The 13,514-nt window shown below is 31.4% G+C and overlaps 1 protein-coding gene across 16 annotated transcripts in view; it reads left to right on the top strand.

The window, feature by feature from the left end:
* DMD (dystrophin) overlaps nt 1-13,514 on the top strand; it is a 2,622,506-nt gene that overhangs the window by 1,155,465 nt on the left and 1,453,527 nt on the right. For all 16 annotated transcript variants that reach the window (XM_021079543.1, XM_021079551.1, XM_021079550.1 and 13 more), the window contains 2 exon segments: nt 9,146-9,387; nt 11,790-11,970. In XM_021079543.1, the coding sequence (XP_020935202.1) occupies nt 9,146-9,387; nt 11,790-11,970 (423 nt within the window).

The raw sequence follows: 13,514 nt of genomic DNA, 5'->3' as shown, positions 1-13,514 counted from the left end.
TTATTTTTTTGGTAATTGAAAATATATACGGAGGTAAAATGATCATATGATTAGTGATAATATAATTTTCAATTTTCTAGATTATTGCCCTCATAGCTCTAAATCAGGACATATACTAGGTCTTTAATAAATATTAATGGACTGATTAAATTCTGTTTAGCAAAGCAAAATTAAGGCAGTAATTGAGATAATGACATTGGTAATTTTGGTCAGAAATTTATTAATGATTCTTTTGAAGGAAAGTGTTAATTTCTGTAGAAAGCTTAGAGCAGTAAGGGGTAGGGGTACAATTTGAGACATTCCTCATTGGTTGACTATATTGATCAAGTTTTAAGCTTCTCATTTGTTATTCTATTGAAGATTTGTTCTAAGTGATATGTGATATGCTCCATTCAATGCAACAATTTACGTAATTTCTAAAAAGTAGACTCAAAGATTCTAACTTGTCTTTTTGTTCTTTTGTGTTTTGTCTTTCACAAAAAAAAATGCAAAGTATTTAATTGATGTGATTGTGCGAATTGTGGTTAAGCTAGACATGCAATAGGTGCTTATAGTACCTCTGGGTATATTTCAGAATGACCACAACCCTAATTTACAAATACTTCACCAACATAGAGCCAAAAACTAGAGTTGAAAGGCAAATTGAGTTTTCTCTAAACCACATTTCCAGCAGTTATCTCAGCAAACCTCTTAAATTTACAAGTTCATGATTTCCTTTCTCAAGTGTGGCCATGCAATTGTAATAAAACTCCTAACTATATAAAACACATACATTTTTGTTCTTTTATTTATAGAAAGGAAAATGAGAACTGAATCATGGTACTTCATTTATGACCTCATGTAAAGGTCTATTCCTTAAACTACATATCTTAAAAATTAAGAGAAATAATTCTTATAAATTATTCCAATGTTTTGCAACTAATACAAATATATACACATTCTGTTTATGTTTTCCCATGATAATAATACTTGACATATATTCATATTTTAAAATATGTGTGAAGAATAACATAAATATAGCTATTATATCTTAAAGAAAGTATTTCAAAAATTGTATTTTATATATGTGCATATATATATACACACACACACACATAGAAAACTGAATTTTCTACTTAATTTACCTTAAGATTAGAGCATATTTTAAAATACCTAGAGTGATTTTAGTACTCTTATTTCCTTCACAATGAAATTCTAAGGCATGCAGTTTTGACTCATTATGGCATATCAAACATATTTCCAAATCACTTTTGACCATTTCTAATATCTACTTAAAGCATGAATTTTTTTTCTTTTTTAAATTTTTATCTGATTTTTATTTTTCCATTATAGTTGGTTTACAGTGTTCTGTCACTATAAAGCAAAGTTACCCAGTCACACATATATGTACATTCTTTTTCTCACATTATCCTCCATCATCTTCCATCATAAATGACTAGATACAGTTCCCTCTGCTATACAACAGGAATGCATTGCTTATCCACTCTAAATGCAATAGTTTGTATCTGTTAACCCCAGACTCCCAGTCCATCCCACTCCCTCCTCCTTCCCCTTGGCAACAAGAAGTCTGTTCTCCAAGTTCATAAATTTCTTTTCTGTGGAAATGTTCATTTGTGTCATGTATTAGATTCCAGATATAAGTGATATCATATGGTTTGGGCTTTCTCTTTCTGACTTACCTCACCCAGTATGTGAGTCTCTAGTTTCATCCTTAAAGCATGAATTTTTAATAGCACTTAAGAAATGCAAAAAACAGTCTTTTAGTCCCAGAAGCAATTTCTTGAATGAATTGAAGAAAGGTGTTGCAAAACAGGGAGTGGTATAGGATATTAAGATTGTTAAAAGTGCAGAGATGACCATAATACCAACATAGAAGAGACTTTTGATTGATGTTGCAAAGTTGTGTTGGAAATCAATTATATGTCCTGAAAACACTGTTTCTTATAACATAGGTTTAGTTTTGCAGGGTTACATAAAAGTTATGATCAATTAGGTGATAATTTTCATTTTGGCTGTACTTTATCAAATGCAGAATATTAAAATAGTATTACATACATTTTGAATTTTGTATCAACTATATTTGGGGAGATTTGCAGTAGAATGATTTATATTTAAATAACATACAGACATTCAGTTAATGGTTTTTATTAATTCATTAGAAATCTTTTTTAAACCACAAAAAGAGGTTGAATAAATTATTTGCATACAAAGCTGTACATGGACATTTTCCTTTGAGGTGTCCCGTTTCTTTTAGAAGAATGTAAATGATCTTCATGAACATTATAAACTTAAAAGGGAGGCTACAGTGCTACTATCAGAGAGAGCGTTATTTAAGAAATTATATTTCTGGAGTTTTGACGTGAAACTTTTGAATAACTTAACCAACTTATCTATTGAACTGTTTTTTTTAAACTATTACATTAATTTGTTGTTCCTCTATCAAAATCAATTGATTGGATAAGTATGGGGAATAGTGTGGTTGAATATTGGGATGGCAGAGAGAACTTTTTAATGGGGGAATTTTTCACAGATAAAATCTTTGTGAAGTTTATCACCAGTATTTAAAGTTTGTATCATTGCATTAGTCCCAACAAATTATTCTCATCCTAGAACTTTAATGAGAGTAAGTGGGAGATTAGATTGGGTACCTAGTAATCTACTTATGTTTCCTGTAGCGTGTAAATTCTGAGAAGGGGAATTACCAAATTCTTTATTGCATTTTTTAAAATTATGCAATATAAACTTCTTTAAAATTATTTTTATATTTACTTAATGATATAAAATAATGAAAATTTTGGAGAATTTTAGCAACTAAATATGGTAATGAATCTTCCTAGTATATCAGTAGTATTGATTATTAATTAACGAATCTGGATTTCCTAAGATTTTATTTTAAACAGTTTTTTAACTAACCTGTTTATTTCAGGGCAAAAGCTTTTCTTTATACAAGTGAGATTATGGGACTTCAGGACAATCGAGAACATTTTTATACCTAAAATATGCTTACACAGTTTTTTTTTTCTATTTAGGATTAGACCTCATTCTTAATTATTTTTGTAAAATAATGTTCTTGCCTCAATATATATAGTCTCCTTGTCAGTCAGACACAACAAAAAAACTGGTTTAGATAAATTATTTTCTTTATTAATATTAAAATTACCCAAAGGAGTTATGTCAAAAAGTTCATTTGAAAACATGTAAGCATAGTTCATTTCCCCCCTTTTTAAGCTATAAAATGGTTTCATCACAAATTCGAGAGGAGAGACTATAAGTATTTAATAGGGTTGTGCTTCACTTTTAATTTCTAATTGTAGTTTTCTCTGTGTTAATAAAGAGCCTGAAGATAATCACATTAAGGAAATGTTTAAATCAAAGTAGTAATTATTAGTATATTAGAGTAAAAGAACATTTCAAAACCGTCTTCCCCTGAGTGTTAGATTATAGTGTTTAAGGTGATACCTGATAGTAATTCTGCTAAAGATCGTAATGAAATAGCACAGATTGATAACACAGACAAGGGCTCCTCTTATCTATAATATTAAGTATGGAACATTATTTTTAGTATTTTAGTTTATGGCTCCTTAAGTGCTTTACATGAATGAAGTCATTTGAGTTTGGCTAAAAAGTTGTCAGATGGGTAAGTGCAGGGATTGTGGTCAGTTTGGCTCACCTCAAAGCAAAGCCTCTCATCTTTTCATGTCATTGTGAAGGATTTCTTTCCAGTAGCAATAACTCTTGTAATAATATATATTTTTGGAAGAGATTTTGCATCTGCTCTATATATCACTGAGGCATGAGGCATGGAAATGGTACTATTTGCAGCCCAGACCTTCCATCATGAATGAGTAGCTTTCCATAATTCCACCAATTTCCTCTTGTCTTACTCCTTTTTGAATTCTGGGCAGTTTGATTTATGTGTCCTGTTTCTGCACGTGACATTTGGGATAATGGTCTACACAGAGTTCACACTCAATAAATGTTTTTAATTGACAGATGCATTTTTCTTCATTTAACTGTAATCTCCAAGGGAAGAGACTCTGTGCCTGTGTGTGTATATGTGTTCGTGTGTATGAAGGGAAGAAATTAAAGTGGTCACTGTTGTGGTAAATTAGTCACAAAAATGGCTATTAGTAGGGAAATGACTTATTGCTCTTATAATTCAATGCTGTTTGGAAAAAGAAAAATGAAAAAAGAGTTATATTAGTAAATTTGTATATTATATTTATTTATATTTGTATATTATATTTATTGTGTAAGTACTATAAATATGATATTATGTATTATATTATATATTTGGGATATTTATTTGTATATTATATTTAATTTTGTGTAAATGTATTAATTTTAAAAGCTATTTTTAAAACAAGGTGACGTGGCAGTTGTTCAACAGTTAGTGTCATCAGAAAAACCTCTAGAATTAGTCTATAATACTCAGACCTTATTTCCATGGGCTCTGATTAAATTTTCATTACATTTTAGGCCGTTACATTGATGCCAAAAGGATTTGTAATGACCCTCACTTAATATGCAACAAAAATAGGACACTATTTATTAGCAACTTTATTTTAAGTTTTAATTCCAAATATTCTTGTTATTCAAGGGCTCTGAAAACACAGGTTTTGCATTATTCCACCCTGGCTTCATGGCTAATGATGAATATACTTGACGAGGAATACTTCACTTTAAGTGGCAGTTCTGAAGTACTTGCATGGAAGGTGGTGCACAATTAAAATTATTCTAACAGTCTGTTATGCCCTGTACACAAGTAATAAAATTGATGCACTTCAAGTAGTGATCCATTTCCTCTGGGTGCAATATATTTATTCATAGACTATTTCAGGGGTTGTTTAGAATATGAGAAGTGAATGAATTATGATCCATTATCCCTAAAATTCTAATGTGCTACTACAAAATGGTTTCCATAAGTATTGTTCATAATGCCTGGTGAATTAGTGCTTGTATTCTTAAGTAGCTAACAAAAAAAATTAGAAAAACAAATGCTCAAATGATTGATTCTTAAAACTTTTCAGATATTTACACTATTATAAAACTTAAATTTTTTTAAGCATAATTCTATGAAATACACTTAAAATTATAAGATATAATAATAAAATTATTCATTAGGTGAGTATTCACTAGGAAAACAGGACCTTTATTCTACAAAAGTTTTAAGGGACTTTCTCGTAATCTCATTACTAGTTCTGGATAATGGCCAGTTAATTCATGAAGTTGAAGTAATTCATCTTGATATTTCATTTAAGAGATACACATTAAGTAATGTGCGAGGTGACAATGTTGTTGCTCTCTCCCCCAAGTATTTTAAAGCCAACTTGAAGCAAGAGAGACTGTGTGCGTGTTGTATGTGTTTGGCTTTTTGTGTCTCTGGCTATCGCTCCCCTAATGTTTGTATTCCTATGAAGTAAGCTATTGATTTGGTGGTGGGTGAGTTCACAAGTACAGTGTATTTATTTCATACCTACTCTAAGCTGAGAACTCTATCAGATACTGCCAGTAGAGATTTTCTTAAGAGGGGGATTTATAATTTAGAAATGTTATAATCTAGTTGAGCAGGAAGCATATTCACATATGAATTGATACAGTATTTACATACAAATCCTTAATAATAAGATGTCTGAGTTTCTTCAGCATCATATATTTACTAATGATATCTCGAAATTTCTATTTCTAGTTTTTGGCATGGCTGTCCTTTGTAACTTAAATTTCAAATGACTATAGATATATGACCAATTATTCCAAGATTCCCTAATAAACACTTAAACAGATTCATCACTGGTTGATATAATTTATTTTTTAAACGTGTAAATATATTTTCTATATCCAATATTAGTACCATTTTATACAAAATTATCACTAGCTTTAAAAATATTTATCATTTTCCATAAATGACCCCTTCAGTCATTAAAAGGACTCCCCTCTTCCTAATTGCGTGTTTTGAAAGATCTGGTCCCTTACCTGTTTCCTACATGTTCTTTTTCATTTTGTCTTATAGCATTGACTACTATTTATTGATTGTCTGGTATATGTCATACTTGGTGTAACACTTTAGATACGTTAACTCAGAACCCTGATGGTGTCCTATGATGTCAGTTCTATTTTATCCTGCTTCCATGGATGAGAAAAATGAGACCCAATGAGATCAAATAACCTAGTTCACCCATTTAGTAAAATATAGGGGGATCAAATTTGAACTCAAGCTTGCCTAATACCATAGTTCTTACTGTGAGTTTTTATACCCCTTTACCTGCTTTTACCATTTATCCTAATATGGAGATCCTTATTTTACATATTATATTTTAATTGTCTTTGTTCAGTTTTAAAAATCCGTATGCTAATATGTGGAGATTGATATATATTTCACAGTAGATTTATACTCAGTTCATTTTTTTTCATTTATATCACTTCCTTTTGCAGTGATGTTTAATATCTGGACATTTTTTTGGCACATTGAACTGATAGTTTTTGGTAGTGGTCAGAAAGAGCCCATTAAATTCTTTCTCTGGGTTTTAATAGATAGCATAGAACTTATTGATACTTCATTATAGTTGGATTTATATTTTGCTGATTAAATTAGCTTGTATTATTCATATTGAAAATGAATTTGTGATTTCATTTTTCCAATTGCTAAAAGGCCTTCATATGGTTGACCTCTTTCAGGGAGAACAAGGTAGTTTTATCTGTATCCTCTTATCATTTGGATAAATCCTAAATAAATTCAATCTAGCATCATTCCACAATACCTTTAATTTACTTTAGCATCTCTTATTTGGCTATTGTGGACTAGGTCTACCATGGACTTCCTTTTTCTAAGCGTTTATTCACATTTAATATATGCTGAAAATATTTCTCTGAAACATCTGATCATTTCGATCTATGGCATATTTTTGAGTCATTATCTAACATAATTTAAAATCTCTCCTTTGTATATTTTTAAATTATCCCCTTTCATTTTCCAGCAATAATGTTAGCTTTCTTTTTTCTATGGCCACACCTGCAGCATATGGAAGTTCACGGGCTAGGGGTCCAATTGGGGCTATAGCTGCCAGCCTACATCACAGCTCACCCCGCAACACCAGATCATCAACCCATTGAACAGGGCCAAGGATCAGACCCACATTTGCATGGACATTATGTTGGGTTTTTAACCCACTGAGCCATTAGAGGAGCTCCACTGTTAGCATTTTATCATCACAATTTTTCTCAAACTGAGTGCCTATATGACTGGATATTTGGATTCTTGTCTTATACTTTATAACAGACATGATCATTTTACAACTTATAGTTTCTTAGTAGCATCCCTCAAAACATATTTTGATATAATTATTCATCACTGATCAAAATCAAATTATCCCAAACAGTATATCCCACAATACAGATGTCTCAATAAGATCAGTTGCTTCTTTAACTGTTAGGAGAATATAGAGGTATATTTAGCTCCTGCAAGCCATGGGCTGCCTTTTATAACTTTGCATATGGAAACATGCATATTTTATTTTTATACTCTTTAATTTCTCAATTATTTTTATTAAAAAATAAATCACCCAAAGAAAAAGGAGAGAGATTGTTATCAATGGTATTTGCAAGGTTTGTTTTCTCCAGTGTCATCCTGGATAGTGTTAAACTCTGAAATTAGTGATGCTAGGGTTGTATTTCAAATGAATTGAGAGATGTAGTTTGGCAGCATAAATAACATAATTACAAGATGAAAATTAGAATATCTGAGCAGAGGAAGACAAAAGAGAATAAAATAATATAATCATTCAATTCATGCTTTTTTCTTTAAAAAGCGTGAGGTGGGAGGCATGTACAAATGAGCCAAACCACAGGCCTCATATCTGTGACAGATGATCTTCAGAGTTTTAAGTAACTCACTTGTCCATTAACTAAATCGTATTACCAGAAAGTTGAATAAAATAAACATTCATAAAAGTAGATTTTCCTGGACAGTTTGATCTTCACCAAATGACTTTACTCCTTAGATATTTTAATTTAAAGGAAGAATCTTATAGTGAGCTTATAATTCCCTTGGAAATCCCTGGTAATATATGTAAGAATATGAAATATTCAATATTTCAAAAATATTAGAAAGTTATCACTGCTATCATAGCTATGTTTTAACATGCATGTCATACTTAATATTGTGTGTGTCTGTGTGTGTATGTAAGAATATCTACATGTTGTAAACATTATAGAGTTACTAACATGATATTGCTATACTTTCATGCTATGTTTAGGATAATATATACCTGAATTGGCATTAGTCATATATTACACTTTGACAAAATTTTAATAAGATGGTGTATGTTAAAAAAAAATAGCATATTCCCTAACACATAGAAAATTTTCTAAGAAGGCTAAAGTTCATAATGATAGGCTTATGTTCCATTTTGCCCATTGTAGCTTTTTTTCTGCTTTAGTATTACTATAGATGATTTTAAAACTTTCAGATCAACTTCCACATTTGTTAATGCTATGTAAATAACTTGAAGACCTTTTTTCATATTAGAAAGAATATTTTTCTAATACCTGTTTCCTTTCTTTGGACTCATGGGCAATCTGTTTATTTCTGGCTTTCTGTAGCATAAGCAGTGAATTATTGATTTTTGATATATACTCACTTTTTTCCTTTTTCAAAAATCCAAATAATAACATTTCAACTAATTTCAAGATCATTTTTTGTCTTTTACTTTTGTTTTTCTTTTTTCATTTTTTCAAGACCATTTAAAAAATAAAGTTGTAAGTTACTTTTTAGAAAGACAGTTTAATTATATACATGATATTTAATTTTTATTTGGAAACATCCAAAAGGTTTTTGTCTATGATCAATCTTCCACCTGCATCAGAGCTTTGATGACTTTTGTTTTCATTTAAATATATTCTATTCTTCTCCATTTATGTGTCCTCATTTATTACTTTATTACATTCATATTCTTTGATAAGATGCAACTCTAAATATTTACAGTCAATCAGAAATTATCTTGGTACTTAAACTTCTTTATCAGTAAATAAATGATTTGTTTGAAATTATTCATATGATGAATACTTTTAAATGTGTTTCATTGGTTTTCAGGTAATATCTTTCAGTCTGTGGTTTCAGTGGGTATATTTTTAAAATCTGTCTTTCTAGAGGGTGTTAATGCTGACAGTATCAAACAAGCTGCAGAGCAACTGAACAGCCGGTGGATAGAGTTCTGCCAATTGCTAAGTGAGAGACTTAACTGGCTGGAGTATCAGAACAGAATCATCACTTTCTATAATCAGCTACAACAATTGGAGCAGATCACAACTGCTGCTGAAAACTGGTTGAAAACCCAACCCATTACCACATCGGAGCCAACAGCAGTTAAAAGCCAGTTAAAAATTTGTAAGGTAAGAATCTTTCCTCTCATTGGGAGCATGATCAATAGGAATTTCTTGGAAATTTCCAAAAGGATAGCATATTCTTTAATAAGAAAATTTCACTTCTAAGGGTTTAATTAAACACAGTAAAGATCAAAATATAAGCAAAGCAAATCAGTTTTAAATAGGTAACATATGGTTGGCCAGATCCCCCAAAACATATTTAGAGTAGTTACACATAGTTCATCGATTTTGTCAGTTTGCAAAATGGTGAGGCTGTTTTGGTGTATGGGAACCATGTATATCCTAGGGAAAATGGCCATTAATTTGGAGGTCTTTCTTATGATAGCTCAGGTGCTAAGAGCACAATCCAGTCATATGTTCAAAATGTGGAATCCACACAAACACAAGGAGTTGATATACTGTTTAATCAAATGTATGAGGGAAGTCTAAAACTGATAGTCCACTAAATTATGATTATTTACTTTACAAAAATATTTTATATATGTGCTCAGAGTATAGTGGAGGTACAAGGGCTAGTACAGTAACCCAGCATCATAGCCGTTAATAACCTTAGGATTGAAAGGATCAGGGAGAGAGAAGTTAGAGAAAGCCAGAAGGAGTCAGATGCCCATTGTAAAGGCAGCTTTAAGAACCAGCCCAAGGGCCAACACAAGAATGCATTGTTTGAACACAATATAACCTCCTTTTTGCTCAGCCCTGAGCCCTCGCAGACCCCCCGGGTCAAAGCAGCTTCTTTTCGGCAAAAGCCCTTCTTTTCCGTAAAGGGGAAGACCCTCCTTTGAAACCTACTTGACTCAACTCATATAGTTATAATCACATCCCAATGTGCTGCTGAAAGTTTTCTTTTTATCTTTTAAAAATAATCAGTGGCATTGTCTAGTAGGTAATATTGCTACTATGAAAGGATCTATGTAATAAGTTAACCTCATTCAGTCTTAAAACGAAAGTTGCTCTCTCTAAAAGAGTATGCATCACTTTTATTTCCAGGAATCTCAGATTTATATTTAGTTCATAGTTACTGTAATTATTTTGATTTCCCACTCCTTCTAATTGGCTTGTGATACAACTTTAAATTTTAACTAGCCTATTTTTTTTTACATTTTTGATAGTAAACAATCTTGAAGAACTTTGTTCTAGAGGTAGCATAGTTATGCTTTATAAGTAAACAACTATGGTAATAAATATTTCAAAAAATGCATGTTAAAATTTCTGGTTGCCTTCAATTTATATATGTATCAGATACATATGAGTTGCAACTTCATTGGAAATAAGAGTATGAAAACATTTATATCAAGAACAGCACTGTTCAAAAGAAATCTATTGCAGGCCACAGATTTGAGCCACATGTGTAATTTTAAATATTCTAGAAAGGACATTTAAAAAGGAAAAAGAAACAGGTAAATAAATGAATTTCAATAATGCACTTTATTTAACCTTATGTATCAAAAGTATCATTTATTTAATCATAATTTAAAACTATGAGAGCTTATATTTGTATGTTTTCCTACTACATCTTCAAAGCTTGGTGTATGTTTTACAGTGACAGCACATTTAAACTTGGATTAACCACTTTTTAGGTGCTTAGTGGTGACATGTGACTATAGACTACTATATTGGACAGCATGACAGAATATCCACGTGATTTTTTTCAACCAAACCAGAGTACTCTTGAGAGTGAAAGGGGATGCTATTAGCACTTAGTCCAAGACAAAGAGAGAAAAGCAGAGCAAATAGTCACTCTAACTAAAACAATGGTAATTGCCTCTTCAGTCAAAAGTAATAAGACTATATGAAACTTATATAATTATAGAATATAAATATGAGTGGATACATAAAAATATTACATAGATCACCCACATATATGTATGTGTATATAATGTACATGTATACATATATGTAATCTATATAATGTTAATATACAAACATATTTTTGTAATTTAATGTAGTGTGTATATATGCAGATATATATAGATATATACAGTTTGTATTTTATGCAAATGAATTTAAAGAAGAAAAACTTCATTAAGTGGTCTTAGAATTTGAAGCAAAGGCATATAATTTTGAGATAAGAGGAATGTAGAGGAACATCCATATTTGAGTTATGGAAAAGATATAAGGTCATTCATAGTACTTTTCAACCGTACACATTCATGCCCATTAATGTTCTAAATGATATCATTATGAAATTTAAAAATCATTGTATATGCTGTTATCTACTGAATGAAGAGCCAAGGTCATCTTCAGTTGATAACCTATGGCAAGAGACTTGCTTCAATAATCATGGATGTTTCTTATCAATGTTTTGATAAGGGCACTAAGCTAAGCATTGCCTTTTAATGCTTTCCTTTGCAAAAATGTACTGTATGCAAAGTAAAAATGTTATTTTAATACTCTAAATTATGGTACAGGATGAAGTCAACCGTCTGTCAGCTCTTCAGCCTCAAATCGAGCGATTAAAAATTGAAAGCATAGCCCTGAAAGAGAAAGGACAAGGGCCAATGTTCCTGGATGCAGACTCTGTGGCCTTTACAAATCATTTTAACCAAGTCTTTGCTGATATGCAGGCCAAAGAGAAAGAGCTGCAGATAAGTAAGTAAAAATACTTAAAAATGACTTCATATTTTCTAAGTTATTTATTTATTGGGAAAAGAGAAAAAATAATTTCCATCAAAGAAACCATGCTCCCTACAACCTGTAGTAACAAGTAATGAAATGTTGTTGTTGGAAAACAAATATATTAGATTTCCATTTCTTGTCCCTTCCATAATAATTTCATGACTGTGAAGAACAAGTAAACTGTATGTTGTATATAAGCATAACTTCTCCTTGGTGGGTTGCAAATTTGGCAATCAAATGCTTTGAACATTGAAGAAAATAAAAAAGCAATTGAAGGCTTGTTAGTGTTTTTTTTTTTTTTTTTTTTTTTTAATTGCTTTATTAGGGCCATACCTGCGGCATGCAGAGGCTCCCAGGCTAGGGGTAATCAGATCTACAGCTGCTGACCTACATCACAGCCACAGCCACGCAGGATCCGAACCACCTCTGCAACCTACACCACAGCTCACGGCAACGCAGGATCTTTAACCCAACTGAGTGAGGCCAGGGATCCAACCCGCAACCTCATGGTTCCTAGTCGGATTTGTTTCCTCTGTTCCATGACGGGAACTCCGTTAGTGAGTTTTCATTAAATCCAGTTTGCTTTACATACGAGAATATTTAGCTGGGTATCTTGCTAATACTTCTAGCAATTTATATGAAGACTATTTTAGCTGTAGCACACATTGTGGCAACTGAAACTCAGCCAAGGACAAATTATTCTTTGAGCTACATTTTATTGTTGGATCACTATCACTATACAGCATCTTCCTTTTCTCATTTACTGGTAAAATACAACATAAGAGGGAAGCAGTTATGCAAACACCTACCATATGACTAGCAAACTTTTCAGGATGTATCTTTTGTTTCCCACCAAATGGCTTCTATGATATTAATACACAGTGTCCAGTTCAAGCGTCCTAACTCATCAACTTACTTTTTAAGACAGATTTCTTTGACAAGAAGTTTTATGAACACCTTTAGGCATTAGTGGATGGATTTTTGGTTCATTATACACATATACACACACAAAGGATTATAGAGTAGAACTGGACTTTAAAGCATTAAAATATTTTTTTAAAAAATCATCCTTAAAGTTGTTATGAGAAGCAAAAAATTATGTATTTATTTTATACTAAAACTTTAATCCATTGGAACACCCACTTATAATTGCTTTCCTTTGTGAAGATGCGACAGATTTACTACATAATAGTATTTCTATGATCAATATAGTGTAATACACGAAGCTTTCCTCACTTTCCTATTTTTTCCTTTTATTTTTAGTGATGTCATGGAAAGAATGATAAATGCATATTTTAAAAAAAAATTTAGTTCAAAGTCATTTATTGCTGGAGGGGATGCTTATTTTCCTAGTGGAGAATCAGGTTATACAGCTTTGCAATAATGTCAGCTCCCTCTAGTGGATTTTGGTATACTTTTTGCTGAGCCTCTATAAAATCAATTGGGGAAAAGGCTGTGAATGTCCTAAATTTTCAAACATTGACCTGTTTAAAAATGATGCATTTTTCTTATCATAA

This window comes from Sus scrofa, chromosome X, assembly GCF_000003025.6.
Source record: "Sus scrofa isolate TJ Tabasco breed Duroc chromosome X, Sscrofa11.1, whole genome shotgun sequence".
Taxonomy (NCBI): Eukaryota; Metazoa; Chordata; class Mammalia; order Artiodactyla; family Suidae; genus Sus; species Sus scrofa.
Note: the sequence above shows the minus strand (reverse complement) of the source record. Positions and strands in the feature narration are given on the sequence as shown.